This window comes from Haliaeetus albicilla, chromosome Z (assembly GCF_947461875.1).
Source record: "Haliaeetus albicilla chromosome Z, bHalAlb1.1, whole genome shotgun sequence".
In the NCBI taxonomy this organism is placed as follows: domain Eukaryota; kingdom Metazoa; phylum Chordata; class Aves; order Accipitriformes; family Accipitridae; genus Haliaeetus; species Haliaeetus albicilla.
In genome coordinates this window covers 29,342,385-29,369,179 of record NC_091516.1, presented here as the reverse complement: position 1 = coordinate 29,369,179, position 26,795 = coordinate 29,342,385, and the positions used below count along the sequence as shown (strand labels likewise).

Sequence of the window (26,795 nt, the reverse complement as noted above, 5' to 3'; positions counted from 1 at the left end):
CTATCAGCCTGCTTCCTGTTTTCTTTCTATGGTTATTAACCTCACCAGGTTCTTCAGTTTCAGTTTTTCTTTTGCAGCCTGACTCAGACAACATACTTCAGGGATTACCAAATATAGTCCACAGTCAAATTCAATCCTCAGTATTCTGCAAAAGCAATTCACTATTTAATTATGAAAGTGTAGAATGTCGAGGCATGCCCAGCTTCTTGTGTTACCTAGAAACCGTTAAGCATCTCCTCCATCATTGTGCAGATATGAGGGGCAGCTGTCTCCTGCTTTGTTTGATGCCATTTGTGTATGGCTCACAAGCTTATGGCAAGCTGCTGCTATGACACTTGGATGAGTAATTTGGTTTCTCCCAGAGTACTTGTTCTGCTTGTTGCTTGTTCCAGCATCTTTATTCATGTTGGAAGGAAAGACCAGCATTAATCTGGGCAAGGCCTCTTGATGAAAAGGGCTACTTACACCATCTGTCTTCATTTTTTTCAGGGGTATGAACCCCTAGCAATCTTTAAGGTTCAGCAGTCAAGTTTCTATGTTGATGTGGGTACAGTTGGTACATCACTTGAACATTTAATACTGAAACTGGACTTATCTGTAACAAGGTGCTGAGAGGGTTGTACATGAAAACAGTCAATATGGTGGTGCCTTTACTATGAAAAATAATAATAAAAAATCTATAGCCATATGGTTAGAGCTGTGTTTGTCAGTCATTTTTATTAAATAATAAATCCTTTACCTCACCCACTGAATCTCTGGATAAAAGTGGGGAGACCAGTATAGCAGCATCAGTTTAAATATGCTTCTAAAATACTGTTCTAGGAATGTTTTTAATACTTTCCTTGGCTTTAGGCTATACAGCCTTTCTTCTATAATTGTAATCCTAGCACAGTAGGAGATGGCACTGCCCACAGGATATCATCTTTAACGACGTCATTTCCTTTCCCATCTCTTCCTTCTTGTTGCCATCACCTTTTTTTTTTTTTTTTTTTTTTTTTTTTTGTGGCACATGCAACAGGAAAATGCACTCATCAGCTGTATTTTGTATTAACAAAAGTAGGTTTGTTGTAAATTAAGGCCACTGAATTCACACAGTAATCCTCACACAAGGACTGCAGGTCATTGTTACATACAAAACCTCTAATTAGGCAACACAGCCTTTCGAACCACTTACCATCATTTATCAAATATATATGGTGGATAGATTTCCAGTATGGTCTGGGTCTGATACCAGGACAGGGCAAGGAGAACAACACAACTTCCAGATCTTTGTAAGACCCTGATGGAGTTTACCTAATTTATCTGGTTCATGTAAGGATAGTGACTTCTGCAGTGCTTATTCAGTACAGGCTACAGGAGTTATTCCCCTTTAGATTTCAGTAGAGAGAAGATGAGGCTGGTAACCAGTTTAAAAGTTAGAATTCTTTTTTGCTGTTTATTCCCTCTCTCTTCCCCCTCCTCCCCTTCTCGTTTCTTTCTTGGCATGGCTGCATTAGTGCCAGACTGAAAACATTGCCATTGATTCTGTCAGTTGTAGAGGTGAAGAAGGTCCAGTACATTTTGAGGTTGATAAGTCAGCCACTTTTATTATCATTACTATTATTATTTTTTTCGTGATCAAAGGCTTTGCTTACAATTACAACAGTGGAGTTGCAGGGAGGTACAGTATGTATGATGTATCAAGACAGAATTTGTGGATTCTCTTTAAAATAATGAATTATAGAGGAGAAGAACAAATAGTGACATCTCTGAAAGCATTGAGACAGTGACATCTCTGAAAGCATTGAGACAGCAACCACGAATTTGTGCTTGCCTTAATTTGATGCTGCTGCTTGTCAAACCTTTGGTCTTCATGGGATCAGAATATGATTTCTGATTAAACTTCTGTTTCTCCTCAAGAGCCTGCATTTTAACTTAGTTTAACTTAGTTAACTTTTTTCCTCACTAACATGTTTTCGAAATGGTGTGTATGTAGCCTGCTTCTCAGAGCTGAAGCTGTATTTGTGACGCTCTGTCATGGTTTAACCACAGCCAGCAACTAAGCACCACACAGCCACTCACTCACTCCCCCCCCAGAACCCCGCGGGATGGGGGAGAAAATCGGGAAAAGAAGTAAAACTCGTCAGTTGAGGTAAGAACGGTTTAATAGAACAGAAAAGAAGAAACTAATAATGATAATGATAACACTAATAAAATGACAGCAGCAATAATGAAAGGATTGGAATGTCCAAATGATGCGCAGGGCAATTGCTCACCACCCGCCGACCGACACCCAGCCAGTCCCCCAGCAGCAATTCCCAGCCCCACTCCCCCCAGTTCCTATACTGGCTGTGACATCCCATGGTATGGAATACCCCGTTGGCCAGTTTGGGTCAGCTGCCCTGGCTGTGTCCTGTGCCAACTTCTTGTGCCCCTCCAGCTTTCTCATTGGCTGGGCACGAGAAGCTGAAAAATCCTTGACTTCAATCTAAACACTACTGAGCAACAACTGAAAACATCAGTGTTATCAACATTCTTCTGAATGTACTGAACTCAAAACATAGCACTGTACCAGCTACTAGGAAGACAGTTAACTCTGTCCCAGCTGAAACCAGGACACCCCTGTCAGCACTGTGCAGTACCTGTGATGTTGTGGTGTGGGAGGCTGAGACGGCTTCTACAGAGCAGCAGCCACAGAAGTGTGCAGAGACAGAGCCTCCTGTTCTTATCCAAACCGTTTTGTTCTTTATGTGGTTTTTTCCCTCCATTATACTGGAGTCATGTGCTGACTCTCGGGAGGAAACACTGCAAACATTTCTGGCTTTTTGCTGCTTAAATTGAAAAGAGGGTGACCTACAAAGAGCAAAAGACTTGCTGACCTCAAACTGGTATCTTACTTTTTTCCCTTATAGAATGGAATGATTTTACTGTTGCTATGATTAGTGGTTTGTGAAAGGTAAATGTGATTTCTGATCCAAATTTGCCTTTAGATAAATACTTCTGGTGGTGAATGTACTGATAGCTTTCTCCATCATAGAGCCCCGATCTAAGGAAGATTTTCTGTATTGTGAAAAGATGAATTTTGAAAAATAATGAGGAAAACTATTTGCAATTTGTGATCAAAGAAGAAAAGGACTGATTAGTACATGGAAAAATCTCATAGCAGAATTTGATACCCTATTTTCTAAGATTTTAATTTTTTTTTTTAAAGCCATATTCTAAAATTTAAAACAATATGCAGCAGTTTAACAGTTACAGCAATTAGTGTGCTATAAAAGGAAATTACTGAAAGGAAGAAGGTGGAGGGGAAACAGCACTGAACTCTTCTGGAAGTCATAGGTTCTGGGTTCCTTTGTCCTGTGCCACAAATAAGAGAAAGTTTAGTATTTTCTTTGAACTGTACTGTGTATTTCCTTGCTTTCCATTAAGTGATTTTTATTATTTTATTATACCATTAAAAATAATTCACGAGTGTGACACCAGTGCAGTGGATTACTCAGCTACTGTAAATCCATTATAATCCACAGCTAATGGATTTTGGTTGAAAACAGTTTTGATGGCATGAGAGAGATTGCAACTGAGAGTACTGTTGTAGAATAGGAGGTGCTCCAACCTCGTTATGTTGATGTCTGAACCAATATATGATTGTATTTTGATCATAAAATTCAGACTTTATTGTAAGGGACATTCCATGCTACATTCCATAACTACATAGTTAGCATGCATCTTTAAGGGTCCCCTCTATGTGCTCAGTGTTGACCTTTTTAACTAAGTCTGGCATTTAAATCAGTCATTTGAAAATATGTATTAGTTATAGCATCAAAATAATAGTGTGAAGTAAAGTGCACCAAAATACAAAGGAGGTGGCAGAGCCACGTCCTTACCGTGCATTCTCCAACTTAAGATAATGTTTCCAAGTAGGATTTGTGATCATGCTGAGAGTGTCTTGTCCCGCACAGGTCTCCTACTGCTTTGTTTATTAGACTGCAGAGGTTGTTTAAGGACAGCAGTGGTCGCATACCTAAATGCACAGACTGCCAAGTGCCTACAGTGGCATGGGCTATCAGGTCACTAACCATCATTGTGCATTAGAGTGACTGGGGGGCTGCGGTGCTTTTGCAGAAGATCTGGTGATCAGCACTTCGAAAGAAAGCATTGATGGCTGCAAAACCAGCATAAAGCTTCTAATTCCTCCCCTCCAGCTGTGCTCACTTTAATTTGATTAATAATGTCTTGGCCTACCTACAAACATGCAGACGTGTTCCTGGTCTGAGACGTGCTCTGTAGGGGGGGTGATTACATGAAATCAAAGTACTATAATTATTCAGTGAAGCTAAATATTATTCATGTTTAATCCAATTTGTGGTTCATTTTAGGCCAGAAGTCTGAACTGAAATACTTACCTACACTGTCCAAAAAGGAATTAGGGTCATTTACATGTTGGGAGACAGTTTAAAGCTCAGTGAAGAAAACAGAAATCTAGATGATCACATCAGTTGGTACTTGGTCAGTGCAATAGTGCTTTGCTGGCTTTTGTGGTTACTTAAGGTGAATTAATGGTATTTTCCGTTTTAAAAACTAATGACAGACTATTTTTGCTAACCATCTAGTTCAGTCTTAATATCAGCATTTGCATTAATCCTGTAATTCCAGTTCAAAATGTTTGTTTGTGTGTGTGTGTGGTAGCTGCATGCTGATTTCCTAAGTAGTTGCCTGTCTCTGACAGTGCTTGTGAATGGGGTAGATAAGGCCTATTAGTACGCATTTTCTGGATAGCAGAATGTAACACTAACAGCCTGTCTTTTCTACACCAACAGCTTCCCTAAATTAACTTGATAAATTTGTCTAGAAGATTTTCTGGGAAACTGTCTCGGGCATTTCTGGAAAAAAAAAAAAAAAAAAAAAAAATTAAGGGAGTAGATTAGGAAATTTGTAGCTGAGTAGAACCTGTTGACTCCAGGAGACTTGATGTGATATGTCAGTATGCAGCTGCTGACTTTGTCCCTAGATCTTCATCTCCTTGCTGTGTCCTGGAGAATCTCCAGAGTATATTACACAGCAGGATTAGGTGACTGAGTATGGAAACCTTGCTGTACTAATAATGAGGATACACAGTTTTTCTCAATAGACTGTGTTGTCACTTTTCTACCCATCTTACTGAATTCTCAGAAGCTTCTTCCAGATACAGTTCAATCAAAATTAATTCAAAAAAGTCCTCAGTTTTTCTTTCCTTCACATAGATTTAACTCTTATTGAAAACATGGACTTTTATAAACCATTTAGATTACTAAAAACATACTACAAGCAAATTTAAAAAACCCTCCAAAAAACTATTTCCCCTCATTTGATGACTAATGGTACATTTATAAGGACCATGTCATATTTTGGCTAATGTCTTGGGAGGATAATCCATTTGTGCTTTGGCAGATGAAGAAGCCTTTCCACATGGTTGTTAAAAAGCCTACTGTGATTTCTCCCTTTAAGTAGCGAATAGTTAGTAAGCAAAATTAATAATTTAAAAATAAATATTAATTAGGTTGTCAGACTATGAATCAATTTTACACACATCAGGCAGCAAAGGAAGAAGCCTTTCAAGCTCTAATTTATATAAAACTTGATTCTGTGATTTCTGCATAGGAAAGATGTTGTGTTTTATTGGTTTTTCTTCCTCCTTCCTAATGATAGAAGTTGGCAGCATGTTTCAGGAGACTGGTATTGTGCCTGAAGCCTTGAAAGAGGAGTCAGCAGTGCTTTGCTATTCTTCTTTAAGTAAGCTCTTCTTGGCATCTGATTTGAGCCAACAGAAATATGGTTTATTTCTAGGAATGACAAGATTGTACCTGATTTATGAAGAAGTTATCACTTTTTTAGGTCACTCATGGCATAAAACTTTTTTTTAATTCTCCCTCAAGGCATGTTTCAAATAGTTACTCATCACTGTGGTATAATATGTCTGTCATTTCTCTAGAGAAAATCATGTTGGCTTGCTATCTTTAATGTCTTGGGGCTAAATTCATTCTTGTATGACCCTGTTCTAAACAACAGCTTTTCATCTGAGATTACATTTTGCCCCCTTAATTCAGTCCTGCCAATTTATTACTCTAGACATAAAAGGATTAATGAAACCACCCGAAAGAAGTACATGATAGGGTATCATATAGCTTTGCATGCCTAGGGTAAGTCTGAAACTCATATTCAGAGTTTACTTCCAAGAAATGATGTAATTGTTGAGAAAGACAATTTTCTTGGTTCGACAAAACACAAATGCAACCATTTAAGTTAGTTGCAATTTTTGCAGAGGAAAATTCCTGCTGGAATCATTCATTATTTTGAAAGGGATCCTCCCAGTCCTCTGATATTTCTAGAAATACCAGTTTGAAATAACTGCCTTTGCTGTTATGTGTTAGTCAGCAGAGGGCACTCTCCTCCTTTAAAAATAAGAGAAAGTAATGGCTTAAAAATACAGAGACGAAATGCTTTTCTTTGCAGTGCTTTTTTTTTTTTTAATGTGTGAATTATAATTGTGAAAGTTGATATGATAGAATTCTGTACAGGATTATTTTTCATGTAATACTTCCTCTTCTGAATTGAAACAGAGTTATGATGACATGATTCCCTTAAAAAGAACCTGCTCTTTGTTTCCCTGGGTCTGTCCTATGTTGACCATAGGTTCTTTAGATCGTAAATGTAGTGAAACTTCTGCAGTTCCTTTGAGTAGGCAAGTGGATGGGGTGGCTGAATTTCTGAACTGCCTGAATCAACTGGCCGTAACCTCTAGTCTGTGAAGAGGCATACAGTCTTTTCAGTTCTAGCTATTTGAATCCAGGAAGCCAAACAGAGCTGTTATTCCTCTGATCCTTAAAAACGTCTGTAGTGCAAGACTCATTGAGGCTTTGTACAGGAGTGAGGCTCAGCAGGAGTTCTGTGCATCTGTATGCTTCTTAGGTGAGAACTCACATAGTGAAACATTGTCCTTTTATTTATTTTTTTAATGTAGTTACTGTTGTATTGCAGTGGTTGACTGAGATAGTGGATTCTGGTGGGATTGTGAAGTACAGCCAGTTATTTTGCTTGAAAATGGAATGAAAATTTCAGCATGTCCATGTTTGTATAACATTCTCTTCCATAAATTCAACTGTACCACAATACAAAAATATGATTGTGGAAAAATTGGTCATTATTTGCAACACTGTTATTGAACACCATTCTTCAAAAACAGGTGCTAGGGCATGAAGCCTGCTATAAAGCTCTTTAAAACCTATGATGCATGTGAAGTAGGAGAAGGAGTAATTAAAAATTTCAGTGATTTATCCTAGCTTCTTGGGGAGCTAGGATAAATATTATGTACAAAAGACAGATGTGTTGGTATCACTCAAGCACACAGGTTTAAGCTAGTCCTTGTTGTAGTTAGCATTAGAAAGAGTTACAGTTTTCAGAAGTTACTGTAGAGAGACTGGCACTTGAATTTTCTTTCTTTTTTTTTTTTGCTTTTTGAACCCCTTCTAGTTTCCAGATCCTTTTTTAAAAAATTATTTTTTTGTAGGCAAAGCAGGTGGAAGATGCTTTTCAAGAAAGATTGTGAGGGGGCACTTTTGGTTTGTTACTGTGTGGTCCAATACTTTGAATACTGTTTCCTGATGATGAGCTTGTGAGGCACATGCTATTGAACCATATGCATGATTAGGAATTGTGGTGAAATGGAAAATGGATCCCTGACTCCAGGGTTGGCATTGTTCTCTGTTCACTGCTGTTAGGAACAGCTCTGAACCTGCCCCAGTTTATACCAGCTGAATATATAGAGTTATTTGAGTTTACCAGATGCAAGTACACCCCCTCCCACTTCTGTATTTACTGAATGTAAGCTCGATGCAGTAGTTTTAGTGACACGTACCTGGAGTTTCATCTGGGGTGATGCTACGAAGCAGTCCAGTAGTTCATGTTTTTGCTGTGTGTATATGAACTGGTTTAGCTAGCCTAAGAAACAATGGTGTATTGTCTTATGTGTGTGTACAATAATTACTTGTAGGATTACTGCACAGTTTGAAGATCTCAGATTAAAAATGGTCCCCAGAAAAAAAAGAAAGAAAAGCCGAGGACATGGATATTTTCCTGAAAACGTGATTGTATATACATGCTTGGATGTGTTTTTGAAAACATTCGTTGATAATACTTTCTTTATATAGATAGAGCCATAATTTGGATAATTCATGTTAGCTGTAAAAACTGTTGTGAGGGGAGATCTTGTTGCCTGGTTCAAATCTGAAATGTTTTTGTCAGTTTCTGTCACTGCAGATTTGAGTTATAATTGAGTTATAATAGGTTTTATCACTAGAAAAAGATATTACACACTTGGGCTTGTCAGTTATTAATTGTGAGGACTTCATGAGGATGCACATTGTTGCTAGTGACTATGTCCAAGAGAAGAAGGTTGGATTTAGTTTTATGTTCAGATTGGCAATGTTAGAACTCAAATGCTGCAGTTTGTTTTGAACCATTTCAAAACTTCAGTAGATATCTTTCACTACTTCCTTGGGAATCTTAAGGATTTATCTGAACCAAGGTATGAATCTCAGAATTTTGACACCTCCTGAAAACCTTCAAAAATTTGGCAGTAAAAGTAACATTTGGAAAACAAGTCAAAACGTGAAGTTCTAGGACTACGTCCGTTTTAAACTTAATAGTAAAGTAACTTTTCAGTCCAGGGCTCTGGATCTCTCTTCACTTACATAACCTATATATTACTTATTGCTCTGTTTTCTTCAAAGCAAAATTAGGCAGAGCTTGGAATACAAACTAAACTTGCTGAATTAATGTAATACAGTCCTAATGTATATAAATGAATTCTGTAATTAAAGAAGTGGAAGCTATTGTTCACAATTAGAATATAACTGCATGTACATTTTTTAAAAAAAAGTATTTTATCAGAAGTGAATGTAATCAAGTAGGATGCTTACGCAGATCAACTTGAGCAATTTCAGAGCAGAATATCTAGCCTCCCAACAAGACAAAAAATTATTGGACGTGAATTGCTAAAGAAGTTGGAAAGGACATGGTGGTTGCCTGATCTATAAAGAGGTTTCTGAAAGTCAGCAGTAGAATTTACCTGACTCTACAAAATAAAAATGTTGTCCAGAGAGCAAAGCAGTTTGTGTTTCCAGGATCCTCAACGGCAAAAATGACAGATTTTTACAGCACGTGTCAGGAAAGTATTCACTACCTACTCAATTTCAGAACCAATGTGTAAAAATTTCAGCTAGGGTGCTACATTTATTACCAGCAGGAGATGTGAAAGTGCCTAATTTATAATCCATTGCAAATGTAACATGCCACACATTCAAGAGTAAATATTAAGTATGATTTTTTCGGAATAGGTCTTTGCAACCCGCTGTTCAGTTTTTGGACGTGGATGTCTTCTTCCAGCTCAGCTTTCCTAGCCATGGCAGTATTTGAAAAGTGTGCCTATGCAGTCACTAACAAACAAAGTTGTAATGCTTAAAATGATCTGACCTCATAAAAATGTTACCTAAGAAAGAAAGTAGCCGAAAAGTCCCCTAGAAATCTTGAGGACCTGTGTGAAGATTTAGGGATATGAAACTTGAGAGGATAAAAGAGCCAATCATTTTTGTTTAACAGATCTGACACTATATAGAGCATATTTTATTTTGTATCTAAAAATCAAGCAGCTAGATCTAGTGAAGAAGAGAAGCAGAATGAATAACTAAAATCTGAAGGTGAAATTTCTAATTCTGTCTTTCACCTCCTCTGTTGTCAGAGAGAACATAGGGCAATTGACAAGATACTGAGTTATCTCTCATGGAGCCTAGATCTTGTGTAGCCAAGAGGGAGTGAAAAGTTCCCCGTGTCCCTTCCAGTGACAGATATTTTTGGGTTTAGCTGTTCTTCCTTCTCGGGCCAGGAACACAGAGAACATAAAAGGCTTGTGTTTATAAATGCTTACAGTTGCATCTGCATTTTAATATAATAATGTAAATACAAGAAAATTGCATGGTAGAATGGGCAGGGAGCCGTTTAGCTATCAGTTAAATTACAAATGTTTTGGATGAAGAACCATTTCAGATCTCTCTTCTGAGATTTTCCATAATTTTTTAGATGTTATAATTTTGGACACTTGCACATACAGTTCTTGGAAATGAACTTATTAAATATGCTGTCCAGGTAGGTCCAAGCTTTTTAAAAACAACAGCCATAGAAAAATTAGACTTGCTTCATGCATGAGATTGAAAATTTAGCTCTCATTCATATTTTTTACATTATATAGTACGATTGAGAAGCTAAAGACATAGGCTAAGGAAAATTATATTATTAGATTTATTTTAGTGTCTTTTCCATTCTAAGTGTGTTGATAAGGTTCTCTTTTTCCCACTTTGTCTTGTGACCTGATCTCAAACAAAGCTAGACAGTGAGTGTTTTTTAAGAATTGAAGTAAATAGCAGTATAATGAAACAGTAAGGTAGTTCTTCACTGTATTTCGTTGTCCATCAGTCCATTTGGGGGCTTCACAAAAGAGCCACTGTTGGCACACATTTGGCAGCAAGCAGATGACTTGTTTCTTAAAGTTTCTGTTTAATCCATTTTTTCCTTATGACTGTCAGCTAGGTCTGAAATCCTGTGGCAGAGTTTTTCTGAGAGAAATTTCAGACTCGATAGCAGTTTCTGACTTGTAATTCAGTTCAGTAAGGGGACAACAGTAGCCTGTGGCAATGTCAGACTTTTGGGGTGTTTATCCCCTTTACTCCATTCACTAGGTGGTACCTGCTCTTCACAGGAGAGGGACGCGTAAGTAAATAAGCTAACCAAACAAAGACAAAAGAAGGTCTGTGTCTTCTCCTGTAACATCCTTATGTATCCACAGTTTGAAGTAGCTTCCCTGACCCCTTGTGTTTATCATGAATCAGGCAATTGAAAAACATGCAGTGCTTTTTGCCTGTTTTATCCTTCCATTTTCTATGGGGTCATGGGTTGTCCAGGAGAAGATGACAGGCCAGTCTTCCGACTTCCAAGATTTTGGAATGCTCTGTGGGCATTCTTGCTTCATGCAAAGGATAAAGAAAAGAGAAAGCAGCATTACTATTTTATGCCTTTTTGATTGATGAAGCTTTTCCTCAGAGATCTGGCTAATGTTTTGTTCTGAAGACTGATGCTGCTTTACAGGAAAAAGATGATTTTAGTTCCTCCTATAGCTGGAAAGATGAAATGGATATTTGGCATCAAGTGGCTTTTTTCCTGAGTTTATTTGGCTAACTGCTATTGTTGCCATAGTTAACCACTGTGGTAATTCAGTAAAATACTACTTTGAGTAAATTAGTAAAACCCAGCTTAATTTAAATGTACAAAAATAGCTAAAGAAAGCAAGTACTTTGTAGTAATATAATGTCAAATCATTGACAGAAAGGAAATCTTGTGCAAATCCTAACCACTATTAATGTAGTCCTACAGTGCCGGAGAGCCGAGTCTTGCAAGTATGAACCTTTTTTTTAATAATAGTGCTGAACTAAAAGAACTTTTTCAGCAGTTAAGTTTCTCTCTTAGAGCAGATTGTGTAGGATCAGGTATCTCCAGGTACCTTTGGTAATCCCATCATTTTCCTATTACTGCAAAAATAAATTGAAGAAATACTTTTCCTTAAGTCTTAAATCCATTCCTTCCTCAGCCTGGCAGTATCATGATGTGAAAGTCAAGTGGCTTCAGTGTGTATTCTTGTAGGACCAGTGTAGGTCTTAAAAACACATGGCAATCCACGTTTTTCATATATGGTGTGTTTAGGTGGAATGAACATCATTATCGGCACCTTATCTGCTGGAAGATGTATAATTCTACTGTGTCTTGGTTAAAGGGAGTGATAAGAATATATAATTCTGCCTCAGAATTACCCTCTTCCCCATTCTGGAGACATACTGTTCTAAAACAGTTCTCCTAAAATTAAATAGTACACTTAAATAGCACATTATAGCAAAATTAAAAACTTCTGTGGAGCAGAGAAGAACCAAAACTGAAAAACAAACAAAAGCAAAAAATAAATACTATTAGCAAGATAAAAGGCTGTGTCTTTGGTTTGATAGAGGAAGCTTCCTGGGTCTTGCAACAAAGTAAATTTTTATTTTTCCTTCAAACCCTTTTAAGGACAATTTATATATTAGGAAACTGGGCCTGAATTATTTGGCTGTAGAAAGCTATGATAAATCTGTGGAATCTGTTACTTGAAGGAAAGTTTTCTTCAAATAATCACAGAGGCATTTCACTAAATTGAAGTGATAGTTTAGACAAAGTGTATTTTTTACTGGGAGACATATGAAGACGTGTGTGTTTGTGTATGGGCATCTGGGTAAGTAATATGGTATGGTATGCCAGTTAACACTCCTGTGACTTGTGATGTAGACACATCAGGTTTTCTACTCTTGTCAGTAACCTCATTAAATATATGTACAGAAGAGGTATTACCATTTGAAGGTAACTATTACTTTCTCCTACAGGACTGAATCTTAGTCTCAAGTGTAATAATAATCTAGCAGTAATTGCTGTTAATTAAACATTGATACAATTACACTTTCACCATTGGAAATGATTGACCTGTGTGTTGCGACAATTTTATGTAACTGCACTTAGTGGTACTTATGACCTTTGTGAAGTGCTTTGAGATCTTTAGGTTGAAATACTGTGTTACATAATACAAAAATTTAAAAGCCAATTTTCTATTTTTATTTTAGAGATAAGAATTCAGGAAGATTTTTATTGTATTAAATCTGGAGTTATCAATTCTTTTACCAGAGTTTTCTTGTAAATTACTCTTCTTAGAATTACTGCTAACAAGATTAGGATGAATGTCCAAAACCTAGCCTTCTTCATAGAGGAAGAAATGGCAAAGACTTTAAGTTGAAGTTACGTAAGATCACTGCAGGACTGATTCCTTTTACTTCACCTGCCTCTTTGTCCTTTTCGTAGAGAGGCAATGGCTTATGGATGCTTCATTTCTCTTTTTCTCCATGTTTTTCTGTTTTCTTCTTTGTTTTGAAAACCTGGTTTGTTCTGTAGAGGTTGATTGCCAGAAGTGTTTGCTGAACAATTTGTTTCAGTTGATGGAAGTATTACAATAGGTAAGGGGTTTTGAGAGGGAAGGAGTGAATAGCCATAAAAGTGGTAATTCAGGCCATTACATGGATTAGATGTTCTATCAAAGTAACAGTAATGTTAATGCTTATATATTTATGTTGCTTTTATTTGTTAGGCAACAGCTTAACAGTGATAGCCAGGCAACCTAAAGTTTATATATGGAAAATAGGAAAGCTGGACAGTAAGTAGAAAAATGATTGCACCCTTTGTTGCCCGGTACTATGATCCACCATAGCAGAATCAGTCTATGTTAGCTTTGGGCTCTTGAGATCTATTTACTTCTAAACAGTATCTACACTGTGCCGCTGCAATTGCACCATCCCGTAGCTTTCCTTTCCCTAAATAAACAATGCATATGTTCCATCTCATAGGAGAGCATCTCATGTTTCATGAAGGGAAACTGTATTTTTATATACTTAATTTTCTAACTTGGCTAACTTTCTAAGAGTTATTCTACTGGGTGAAGTAGTTATCAGGGAGGAAGATAGCTTCTTACTTTGCTGCCTGGCATCAGAAAAATCTCATTTTGTTGCTATCAAAACCTTTTGTTTATAAAAAGAGGTTCAGAAACTTCAGGATAGAATAGTAGGGTAACTTCAACAAAGCACATTTACGAAGGTCTGACTTCTGTATTGAAATTGTACACTTCATCTCACCTGTCTTCTCCTTTGACATGACTCACGTGTCTCGCAACACTTGCAAGAGAACCTGCTAGGGTGACAAGAAGTTGTTTTGTTGTGTTTCTCTTGCTGTGTTATTAAAACAGCTTTTTTTTCAAGAAGGACTATAAAGATAATATGACCTTTAAATGTAGGTTTCAGAAGCCTTTTCTGTTATCTATATAGAAATTTTGATATAATCCTTGATAAAAGCATGTTTGAATGTTCTGGTTGCAGCCCTGTAGTGGTGACTGTCTTCCATGTCTGGTGCAGATTAAAAGTAAGAAAGACAGCAAGAAAACTCAGGACTCTGATTGCAGTGTACAAATAAAGATCTTGTTTATTCAGCTACGTCCTAAGCTTTCTCTGAGTCCTACTAAAGAAAAAGCAAAAACAAAACAAACAAAAAAACCCCAAACCTCATACGTGTAGACATTTGTTATTCCAGTGTTTAGATACATAAAAGTATTACAACTAGTGTTTAACGATGCATTTTAAATGGATTAAATTTCCAACCTAAGTCACAAGAGAACTTGTTTTAATCCTTCTCATTTCATTGTACTGCCCATAAGCCATGGGTTAGGGTGCATTATCCTAGGCTTTTTACAGACAATGAGCAGTAACAAAAAAATTTTCTTCATGCAAACTCATTTTTTTAGATTTTTCAAAGAGTTATGCTATTTTTTTCTTTCCAAAGGTTAGAATGTGAAACAGGAAAGGGTGATAAATTCTGTTTTGGGTAGTTTGATACCCTGTTAACCTTTGTCAGCAACTGAAGGGTGATTAGCATTGCACGAAGCCTTGTTTCAGCAATTCATAGCACACTTGATTAATTGAATTACAGTTCTTTGGTATAGCACACTATGAAACCTTCTCCCTGTTCACCCTAGTCCATTCTGTGCTCTAAAGTTGCTCAAGGGAAGCAACATCCTCTTTACAGTCCTCACACAAACTATTTGTTGTGGGCTGCTGTGTAAAAAGACTTTCCTACCTTGGTTATCAGTCAGAATTTGCTGCTTTCTGACATGTTAAGGAGCACATCCCCCAACTGTCTAGTTTTCAAGACAGTGAAATAGACTAGTGTTACTCTTCTTGAATGTTGTACCTGCTTCAAATAGCTGGAGGTTTGCAGGAATCTGCAAAGCAGCATATCTTGCTATACAGCCCTATTAGGCATGGTATTTGTCTGAACCACACTTGTAGATTACAAGTCACTGGGGTCTGAATCTGTAAATGACTCATGTTGTTGAGATGGCATAAATAATAATTTCTGCTTTTAAGCTGCACTATCAAGAATTCCTGTCCCAGGCTCGCCCCCCTGCAAAGAGACAAATCCATGGCCATGATGATGGTCTTTGTAATGACTTCCACTCAGCATCAGAGCTTTGAAAAAATTATGAAGATAGTAAGTAGAAAACTCACATGATGAAGCCTAGAGATTAAAAAAATAAACTTCTTATTAATGGAGTGTGGCCAAAAGAGCATTGCCAGAAAGACCAGCATAAAACTATAATGCTATTTAAGCCCAGCATTAGTTTTTAACACTGTCAATAGTTTTCTGAGGGGAATGAAGAAGGATAAATGATAGCTATTTTGGTATCTCCTCAGGCTCAGATTTCCTAGTTTCAGAATCCAGTACCATTCCCAAAAATTCCAGTTTTCTGATTCTGGGATAATTTTTAAATACTTGTAGAAATAATGAAGAAGCTCTTAAATTTAGGAGAGGTGTGATTTGCTAAAAAGCATTGAATGAGTGTTTATAAGATTTCTGGCAAGTAACGTGGAAATTGTTACAAGTATTCTTATATTCCCTGAAGACCATGGAAAACGTTGACTGCTGATGTCAAAAGTGTATCGGACTGAAAAGTCACCTACACCATCTAGATTTTGGGTTTGGAACATTACAGCTGAACTAGTAGTTACATCTTAATGACCAGTTTTAATTTGGTGGTACTTAGAGAACCCTTCAGTTGTTTCTGTCATTTGGGGGATTTTTTTGTTTGTTTTAATGCTTTGATAACAATTATTGGTGTCCCAGAAGAGAGAACCTTAAGAAGGTACAATTTTCTCATAGTCAACAAGCTTGACTTTTCTCTTCTTGACCCCCCAAATGTCAAATTTTGGGTAAAGTGAAAGGGTTAGTAAATATGAACAAGTACTCGATAATGTTTATATTTGCATAAACTGGTTTAATGATGAGTCCTTAGGTTTTTTCATGTTTGAGTGCTAACATCAAAAGTTATGTTCCGAATTTGCTATTTACATTAGTGGAAGGAAACTAAAGCCAGTAATTAGCAGTGGCACCACACATCATGCATGATTGATTATTCTTCTGCATTAAATTTATGCTTCTCCATCTCACAAGGTTTCACTAGAATTATTTTTGACTTGTACCAGGGCAAATGAGAGAAAAATTAAGCCAATAGATGAGATCCTGTATTTTGATCTCTGTCTCCACCACCAGAAATTAGAAGCCAGCAAATGATGTTGCCTGACAAAGACTCTCAAAGAAAAATTGTTTTCTACAGGAAAGCATAGTAACTCTGGGAACAAGAAGGCATAGCTGAGGATTAATAAAGATTTAAAATCTATGTGAGGGGGCATTACTTTTTTAAGAGAAGCAGCACTGATGTGAAGAGCTGTGTATCAATCAGTAGGGTACAAGCTGTCATGAGTCTGCCCAAGCAAACCCCAGGGAAGCAGAATCAGTGTTCGCTGAGGAAATGCTATTTCTTTTTAAAAAGTTGAATCAATTTTCAATTGAGGCAACTTCTTGGCATCTATCATAGTTTATTTTGTAAGTTTTGTCGCATAGTGCAAAGTCATATTAATTGCATGTCAGAACACACAGAACTGATAAATAAAACAATGCAGGATCTTGGAAAACTTTGTAGTAATAAGTCTAGATAGGTAACTGAATAAAGTAATTACCTTTTAAGATTTTCTCTTCTACCAATGTGGAATACTTGAGCACCTGTTAGAGAATGTTTAGGGAACTGTTGGAGAAATACTTCAGGTATGGCAGCTTTCAAGTGAAAGCTTTTGAATAGTAAGTTATTCTTTAGTTCTATTAGCATTTTGGTATTGGTTCGCCATAATTTCAGAGCCAAAGTGAAAAAAAAAACAAAACCAGTATCTGAGTATATTCTTCCATCAGTTTGTCTTAAGCTGTGAGAAAATATTCAGGGCATAGAATCATAGAATGGTTTGGGTTGGAAGGGACCTTAAAGGTCATCTAGTTCCAACCCCCTGCCACAGCCAGGGACACCTTCCACTAGACCAGGTTGCTCAAAGCCCCATCCTACCTGGCCTTGAACACTTCCAGGGATGGGGCATCCCCAACTTCCCTTGGGCAACCTGTTCCAGTGCCTCACCACCCTCACAGTAAAGAATTTCTTCCTCACATCTGATCTAAATCTACCCTCTTCAGTTTAAATGCATTACCCCTTGTCCTATCACTACATGCCCTTGTAAGACATCCCTCTCCATATTTCCTGTAGGCCCCCTTTAGGTACTGGAAGGCTGCAGTAAGGTCTCCCTGGAGCCTTCTCTTCTCCAGCCTGAACAACCCCAACTGTCTCAGCCTGTCCTCATAGGGGAGGTGCTCCAGCCCTCTGATCATCTCTGTGACCCTCTTCTGGACTCACTCCAACAGGTCCATGTCCTTCTTATGTTGGGGACCCCAGAGCTAAATGCTGTACTCCAGGTGGGGTCTCACAAAAGCAGAGTAGAGGGGCAGAATCACCTCCCTTGACCTGCTGGTCACGCTTCTTTTGATGCAGCCCAGGATAGAGTTGGCTTTCTGGGCTGCGAGTGCACATTGCCAGCTTAGGTCCATCTTTTCATCCACCAGTATCCCCAAGTCCTTCTCCTCAGGGCTGCTCTCAATCCATTCTCTGCCCAGCCTGTATTTATGCTTGGGATTGCCCTGACCCATGTGCAGGACCTTGCACTTGGCCTTGTTGAACTTCATGAGGTTCACACAGGCCCACCTCTCAAGCCTGTCAAGGTCCCTCTGGATAGCATCCTTTCTCTCCGGTGTTGATCACACCACACAGCTTGGTGTCCTTAGCAAACTTGCTGAGTGTGCACTCAACCCTGCTGTCCATGTCACTGACAAGGATGTTAAACAGTGCCACTCCCAATATGGACCCCTGAGGAGCAACACTCGTCACTGGGTCTCCACTCGGACCTCAAGTGGTGACTGCAACCCTTTGAATGTGACCATCCAGCCAATTACTTATCCACCCATCAAATCCATGTCTCTCCCAATTTAGAGACAAGGATGTCATGTGGGACAGTGACAGATGCTTTGCACAAGTCCAGGTAGATGACATCTGTTGCTCTTCCCTTGTCCACCAATGCCGTAACTCTGTTGTAGAAGGTCGCCTAATTTGTCAGGCACAATTAGTAAAGCCATGTTGGCTCTCACCAATGACCTCCTAATTTTCCATGTGTCTTAGCATATTTTCCAGAAGGATCTGCTCCATGATCTTGCCAGGCACTGAGGTGAGACTGGCCTGTAGTTCCCCAGGTCTTCATTCTTCTGGAAGTACACAAAGGCAATAGAATACAGAACTGAACTTGATAACATATAAGATAATTAAAAAAAAAAAAATTATCCTGTTTCATGAGAATGTTGGCTTGTGTTTAGTAAGTAGAGTACCATATCTTGTTATTTGCTGTGAGAAGGTAGGGACCCTTCATGATTTGTCCAGAGATCTGGGGGATGTGTGGACATGATGTAGAATAAAATACCCTTTGATAGAACTTTGGAGATTTGGGGTTTGATAATAGAGAACATATGTTCTCCGTATATCTAAGACACACATTTTTCATCTTGAACTTGGAGATTTTTATTTCCTTTTGAGTAAACAACAGTTGAAGGTATATTTTGTTAAGTAGTATTATTATTAGGGATTATTTCATATTAGCAACTCCAAATTTTAGACATTACTTTTTAAGAATATCCATAATTTATAGTACAAATTGAAAGTAGAGACAATTTCTAATAATCTTGCCTTTCTTTTTTAGTAGGAACTTCTGTTATGTTTGTGGTAACATTAAGAACTTTTTTAATCAGTCTCTGAAAGGCAGATTCCTTCCCTCCTTTCAATTCTCTCAGCTACCATTAGAGTCTAAATCTGTCAAGTCGGTTAACTAGTCATCATTTAAAAAGCATGGTTTATATACTCTTAAGATTGTACCTGAAAAATTTAAAATTATAGCTTTCTTTAAAATAAGCTTAATTAAATACAAATTTTAATGTGAATGCTTCATGCATTTCATCTAAATAATACTGGAGTAAGCAAAGTCTGAAATAGTGGCCCATATGTATATTTATTAATTTGCTTTCTGTCATAATATAATGTAATGTAATGTAATATAATATAATATAATATAATGTAATATTTAACACTGATTTTCTTTGTTTGAACACAGTATATCATCACTCTTTCATAATTTACTCAGTACTCTTACTTATTCATTCGCCATATACTTTAAGGTCTTCCTCAGTAAACCAACATTACTGTTTTCTTCCTACACCATCACTAAGTTCATTCACATGAATACAGATTTTGGTAAAATATCCATCTTGGAATATTTGGGGATTTTACTGTCTTTTCTATCTTTATGTTGTCCAAGTGTCCCAGTTTCAATTGCTAGTGAGTGGTTCGGTTGGTAGAATGGATGGTCAGTAACTCTGTTTAACAGTGTCTTTTAGCATGAAAGGTAAATAATATGCTGATCCATGTTGAGGTCTGTATACTTTCCATAAAAAAGTGAAGTTCTTTTCTCTTCTTCCTAATTTCTAGAACTCCCTATAATGGTTGTTTCCTTTTTCCGTCTTCACAACCTTCTTCATGGTACTTGATTTTTCAAATTGCATGTACACGGCCAATATGAAAAAGTATTCCTGTTAATCATGTTCACTGTGTATGAGCTACCTGCAAACATAGAAAATGAAGTAAATTCTACTGTTTTGTTTGTTTTGAATTAGGCTCATGCACAGTTAGTTCGAGAAGTCGATGTAGAGAAGGTGTCAACTTTTGAGAACCCATATGTAGATGCAATAAGAAGCTTATGGAATGACCCTGGAATTCAGGAGTGTTATGATAGACGACGGGAGTATCAATTATCAGATTCAACTAAATAGTAAGTATCTGGTGGCTACAAAGAACTATATATCATTTTCTGTTTCTAGCAAAGTAATTTTTACTCTCTAGCTTCTTATACTATGTGTCTATGTACATGTTTGTATGCATATGCAGCACAAACATATCTGAATACACACTAAATTGAATTCAGAGGATACTTTAAGGAGCGGAGTACATCTAGTTTAGGATTATATCTGTGTTTGTTTCACAGAATGACAGTCTGTGATCATTTGAAGTCTTGAAGTAAGATTCTAACTAGGGATAGTTAATCACTTATGGTTTTGTTTTCTTTTGTTAGACTTGTTCAAGCCGTTACTCCCCTCTGCCATAAACTGACTCACAGACACAAGCTGGAGAAAAATACTTTCATGTAGTATGACAGTAGCAAATACTGGGAAGTGCAGTCACGGTAGACCTCCATACAACTCAAAAATTTTAATGCCCCAGAACTCCTTTTTTCCCAGGTTTTCCCCTTTTCCCTCACAGATTGCTTTAGCAGTCCTAGTGGTGAGGTGAATAGTACTAAGCAAGGGTTGTTGTGTTTTATTGAACTGCATTTCTTTTATGGAAACAAAGGCTAAACTTTAAAGAATATGGCTGCCAGGAAGACAACAGGAAAAGCACTTTAAGTTAAACCCCGTTTCTTATAGATCAACAATAATAAAAATGTGTATGTGACTAAACTATGTCTGAAATGTTATGCCTCTTGTTTCTTGGGGCAGGAATCTGATAAAATAGAACTGTGAAATTTGACATTGGAATCTGAGGACTGCCTGAAGATTGACTCCGTGACATTCAGTTACTCTTCAGTAATGTAGCATATAGCTCAGATAAAATTTCTTGTCGTCAAAGAAATGGATGATCGTGAGGGATGGTGACCTTTCGATGTTGACCAACATTAAAAAATACAACATAGTTATTGAAGCTGTGGCAAAAACCTCCATGGTCTCCACATGAATTTTATATTAGCTAGGGAAATTATTCTGATCACTCCAGTCTCCATTTGTCAGGTGTACATGGAAGCCTCTTATTGAGGAAGCACAGAAGGGTACCATGAAGCTCCCATTAAGCTCATTGGAACAGGGCTATAGACAGGAGAGGTCTGGGATGACATTTATCTGCACAGTAGTCTGAGGATTCTTACCTAGCACAACACTTCAGATGTGATTTAGTCAAGACAAACTTACTAGCATCTTGCTGATGCAATTTAGGCAGATGAAGAGCTACAGATGCATGATGTAGGTCTCCTCAGGTTTGCTCTGATGCTATCACTACACCGTGTTCTTCTGCTATATTTGCCCCATGCATAGGATTCCTGTTGTCCTGTGCAGTTTGCTGTCCTGTTGAGCTGGTTACCTTCCCAACCTAGCACTTCTATCGTTTGTTCATGCATGTTTTGCTGCAGAGTGGTACAAAGCACAGTGACATCTCTCTTGTATGGTTTGGATTCTCACTGTCCCCAAAGATACCATACTGTGTTTTGGGTTTTAGTGGTAAGAAAACAAATAGAGTATTATATAAAGTAGAAACCTTTAGAGTGCATAAATGGTAGAAGGAAAATTTCAGAGACAAGTTACTGACAATATACTTTCATATTGTTTCCATATTGAAATGAGTAGCAAGCATAAGTAGAAGGTGAAGCAGAGCTTGTCTTACATTTTGAATTTCCTGTATTTGTAGTTCCTAACTTTGTTTCCACAGCAGATGTGATACTGGTTTTAAATGTATGTATTTTGTGTGCTTGCCTTAGAGGCTAAAAATAGAATTACTTACTCTCCAAAGTAGGAAACAATCATCTGATGCTACTTCAAATCAGATTGTGCTGAATACCATAGTTTTGACCTAATTCTAATGAAATTGTCACCATAGTGGATCTTCTGAGTAGTATTAAAAATAGTGGGGAATAATTCATTAAGTAGCTATAGAAGCAAATTGCTAGTACATTGCCTTGCAAAAGGTAAGTGTACTAGTTGATGGGTTGTTTTTCAAGTTCAACTTGTTTAGCCATTTAGCATGAGTTTTTGCAGATTTGATTACTTTAACTGTAATCTATTATAGTTCATACTATGGATTCCTGCAAAATCTGTTTTAAATTAGAATGGTGAATCACTGTATATGAATCTTTAAAAGACCCTCTTGTTCATTTATGCTTGCAAGTAGAGTTTTTTCAAGTCTAGTAAAAGTGATTAGCAGAAACCAAAGAAACATTGTTTCAAAAATACAGTGTGTATGTTTAGCAATAAAACACCCATAGAGAATTTGCTAGCTTTAAATCCCTGTCAAAAAACAAGAAAACAAAATGCTTAAAAGTTACTACTAGGATTCACAAGGCAGTGAGTTAGAAATAAGCACCCATTGACTTGGTGAGTCTTAGTAATTTCTTCTGACTTAATGTATAAACCAGAATGGTTTGTTTTCCACTGTATCTCTTGTAAGCGTATGTGTCAATATTTGTCAATATGTCACACACGTTATTTATTCACCCCTTGCATGAGCCTCTCATCTTCTCAGTAGTTTTCCCCTGTGTTATTGTAGTAGTAGTATTTTCAGTTTACTCCCTGTTTTGTTTACACATTGTCTTCCTAAATATCTTCCTCTGTATTTTCTGTTTCTTTTATTGTTTCTAAACTCTGTTTCTGGTTTCTAATATATCCTGTATTTTTCTATACTTTCACTTTCTGTCATCTTTTAACCTGCTTTGTCATTGTTAGCTACACTTTTGATGTTTTTACACCCACTGCTAGTACCCTGGAAGAATACATCAGATGTGTGTCTACCAGAAAAGGGGAGGGGTCTAAGAAAGAAAATTGCCTGCATCATGGGAGTTGATCTGAACCTCTTCGAGGCTCAGCATATACATTCCATTCTTTTCCCTTGCCACTGGATGCTCCAAAGTTTGGGTGTTCATGTTGCTTTTAAAAGCAATTTCTAGACTTCTGTGTGGTAAAGTTAAGAGCACACCAGGTAAATAGAGATTACTCACTTCCCATATACATTACGGTGTGACTTAGCCACTTACCACTAAACCACTTCCCACAGTGTGAGACAGATGTAAACCAACACCACACTGTGGATTGCCTTAAGAAATAGCTGTGTGAGATGAGATCATTCAATATGTACTCTACAAGGTGTCAAGACCTTTTCCCAAATGTAAACACGTTACCAGTCAACAGTCTGATTATACCATGGCTTTTCAAAGCCTGAAGAAAGGAGAGGCAACAATCTTACTGTTCTTAGTAAGAGATACAGTTGTCATAAGTAACATTTCATATTTATGGACAACTTAGGTTGCAACAAGAATTTGTGGAGGTTCATCACCATTTTTCCTCATTATGACACTAAGGGCTTTCCCTTCATGAAGAGAAAGTAGGAAGTGTTTAGAACTGGAAAGAGCAGAGCCTTGCTGAAAAACTTCGATTTTTCTCTGGCCCCATGAAATGGAAATATTATGTCATTACGTACCTCCAACCAAGGACTTTCTAGTTGCTACACAAGCACTGAGGATATCCATTTATTTTCCTTTCCATGTCTGTGTTTTCTAACACTTCAGATAATTAAATACAATTTTCCCTGAAGTTCCTACACCACTGTGTTATCTATGCCAGTGTGTATTCATTACCCCACTTTGTTACTATATAATGCACTGCTCTATTAGTTGTACGTGCCATGATGTTCTCATACATACATGAGAGTCCTTCAGGCTTTTGTTTCTGCATTTGCTATCACCTTTAACAGCTTAGTTCCTACAGTTATACAGCTGTGCATATACCTGTGATCATGCAAGTTGAGTTAGCTGGACAGTTAGTACTGAAATGTAAATTCCAATATTTTACACTGTAATAAAATCTCCAGGATGTAACTCTGAGGACATCTTCATAATATCACTGATTTTTAACAGGGAAGAAAGAGTTGAATCCTAACAATGTCTGCTTGTTAAAGTTCATGTTTCATCTTTTGTCAAACCATTGTGTGAATTGTAGTGCTTTGGTCATCTGGTAATTTTTGTATGACAGTATTCCATCAGAGTTGGAAGTTTTTCGTAACTTCAGCTGAACAATTAATTCCTTCATACCAGTCCGTTAAAAATAACATCTTGCTTCCATGTTCCACTTCTGAAACAGGTGCATTTCAATGGAATTACTGTGTGCTAAATAGGATGTGCTTAGAGGCACACAAGAGGAAAGATCAGTGTATGAATCTAGGCTTTTACTACAGCAGTGTATTCTTTTTGCTGGTATTGCCTCTAGCAATCAGAACATTCATTCTTTTATTTCATAAAGCTGTAGGGAATTCTTAGGGCATCATGGGTGTGTGTGAGGCTTTCAGAAGGACTAATACTGTCCTAAATTGAGACCTGCTATGCGGCTGACACTGGTATAGCAAACTGTGAACCACTGTCAATGTGATATCTGTGTAACAGTCATTTGTTTGGGGTGAGAAAACCATAGACTCGTAATTTATAAGATATGTAAGTGCATCATTATGTAATAAACATTTTAATACTGTTCATTGATTCTTTCTTCCCTTTATTTGTAAAAATGTACTTGAAGGTTCTAAAGCTATATTTGGGGGCAATTTGTGTTGCAGAATGGTAGATTCTGCTTTTATGTATTCACAGTTTACACAGCCTTACTTGTGTAAGGTTTGCAGTAAGATAAAAACGGCAAATAAAAATGAAAGTCTAAATATTAAGATCAAGTACTAGCAGCAGAACAATGCTAACCCTTTCTTATGCCTTAGATATAGTCCCCAAGTATAAAAGGAAGGTCTGAAGAAAGATGAGGCATGAAATCTGCTGCATATGAAAGCACTGCATCCTATAGAAAAACTGAAGATTATGCAACAGAACTAGGGAAGTTCAGAAAGGGAAGTGGGGTTATATAAAGCAGTATACAATATGTATTTCTTTCAGGATCCTTTTTTTTCATGCCGTACTGAACATGTTTTTAATATCTGTGTAATTTTTAAACCACAATTCCTATTAAAAGTTTGCACAAGCATTTTTTTTATTTGATGACTTGGGTTTTTTAGCCTTTGCTAAGGCTGGCTTTTAGCCATGTAGGAAATTGAGGGAGACAGCTAGGTAGGATTTGGGTGGGATAAGGATAAAAAGAACACAGGGCAGACTTTTTCCTACCTGACTGCAAAGATCTTAGGTTTACTGTGTTTATTTTAGATTAAGATTAGATAGTTCTAGAAACTGCTACGTGTGCCTCAACTTTTCACCAGTGGTGTAGAGGCTCAGAAATGCAAACCTCTACAGAAATTCTGAAAACTTGGCCGATGCTTCTTTACACTTAGCTTTGTTCATGGCTCCTGTTTGTACACTGAAAATTGATTCTGTTCACTGTGCTCCTGCATGTTAGCGAAGAGGACACTTGTGTTAGTTATTCTGGCAGCTCTGTGAGGTAGGAAAAATCCTGCTACAGCAACTCTAACATTTTGCATATGTGGAGTAGAATGACAAGCAAGGAGTATGCATTTTCAAAGATAGAGAAGAAGGCTTTTCCCTTTCAAAGCTTGTTTTCCAGATGTGGTCAAAATTAGTGCTAGTTTGGGGTAGTGTCATCAGCCAGTTCAGAGTTTTGCAAAACAAACGAACAGAAAAACTCCCATCTCCCCCAAAACCACACCAAACCCCAACAACAGTATGGGGAGTAGCCCCACCCAGTTCCAGAATAGCTAGGCTCCAAAGGACAGGGATCTATCAGATCTTATTAAATAGTTTGCCTAATTAGCCTTAGTCATAGACTTAGGGTTTTATTTTCACTTGTACTGCCACTGTATGTGTATGAGAGAGAGCATTTTGTAGAGGGTCATACCTATGAACTATCCTAACTTGGAGGAAATTAAATTTTTTTTCGATGTTAAACCTGAGAGCTTTAGGGTTGAAAAGATGTAAATGTTTATGGTTACTAACATACCTGGAAAATGTCAGCCATGTTGTATCTTGTCTTACATGTGGTTGAACACATTGAAAGCATTTGCATATGAAAGGTTGCTGGTAAGCCTTGCTTTTATAGCTGTGGTTACACTGAAATCGCCCAACAAACTTCGTTAAACAACAAACATTGTAGAGTTTCTTGAGGTTTATCCCTTCCCTCTTCCCCTGTACTCTCATTCTGCCCATTAAGAAACAGTCACGTTGTTTGCTGGCTGGGTGGTAAGGAGTCATCTTTACTGGTTTTAGACTGACCTTTTTATCAGGGCCAATAATTACCTCTATCTCAACATGTTTGGTTTTGTTTTAGAGATTTCTCTTGGCGTGTTTCTGGTGTGGTGCCAGGCAGATGCCTTCTCCTCAGCAGAGCCTTTCAGAGGCACTCTGCTCCTCAGGGACTTCTCCTGTGCTCACAAGGTCTTGCAAGCAGACTCCTTCTAAGGACAGTGAGTCCTTATTAGTCACTTATTAGTGAGTATTAATTCAGCATATTGCTACATCAGTTTTGCCTGCTGAGTTTGAGAAGAGTTACTAGGCTGTACTGATGAACAAAGCAATCGCATTTTTAACCTCGGAAAGGGAAACGAGAGTTACAAATGGATGAAGGCTATATAGCTTTTCTACCTTTGCCCGTGCCTTAATGCCTTCTCTTGATTAATTAGGCTATACACTAAACTCAGTTTAAATTTACAGAAACTCATCTTATGGAATTATTCCTTAGAAAATGCTACTTTATCACCTGATAACTTGCAACAAAAATCAGACCTCAAAGAGGCTGGAAAACAGTAGCTCATATCTGGAGGAGGGTGTTTGTTTGAAGTGCCTGCCCCCATGTTTCTTCATGTTGAAGGTGCTTCAAGGCCTCATTCACTGAAAGTAAATTCAAATAAGTCTGTCTTCATTAAGTGCTGTAGTTCTGGGAAATGAATT

At 37.5% G+C, this 26,795-nt stretch overlaps 1 protein-coding gene across 2 annotated transcripts in view; it reads left to right on the top strand.

Moving 5' to 3' along the window:
* Positions 1-26,795, top strand: part of LOC104316875 (guanine nucleotide-binding protein G(q) subunit alpha) — a 137,183-nt gene that overhangs the window by 77,795 nt on the left and 32,593 nt on the right. For both annotated transcript variants that reach the window (XR_011323292.1, XM_069776697.1), the window contains exon 3: positions 19,768-19,922. Coding sequence is in view for 1 of the 2 variants with exons in the window: in XM_069776697.1 (XP_069632798.1) it covers positions 19,768-19,922 (155 nt within the window). In the remaining variant the exon portion in view is untranslated. The remainder of the gene's footprint in view (positions 1-19,767; positions 19,923-26,795) is intronic.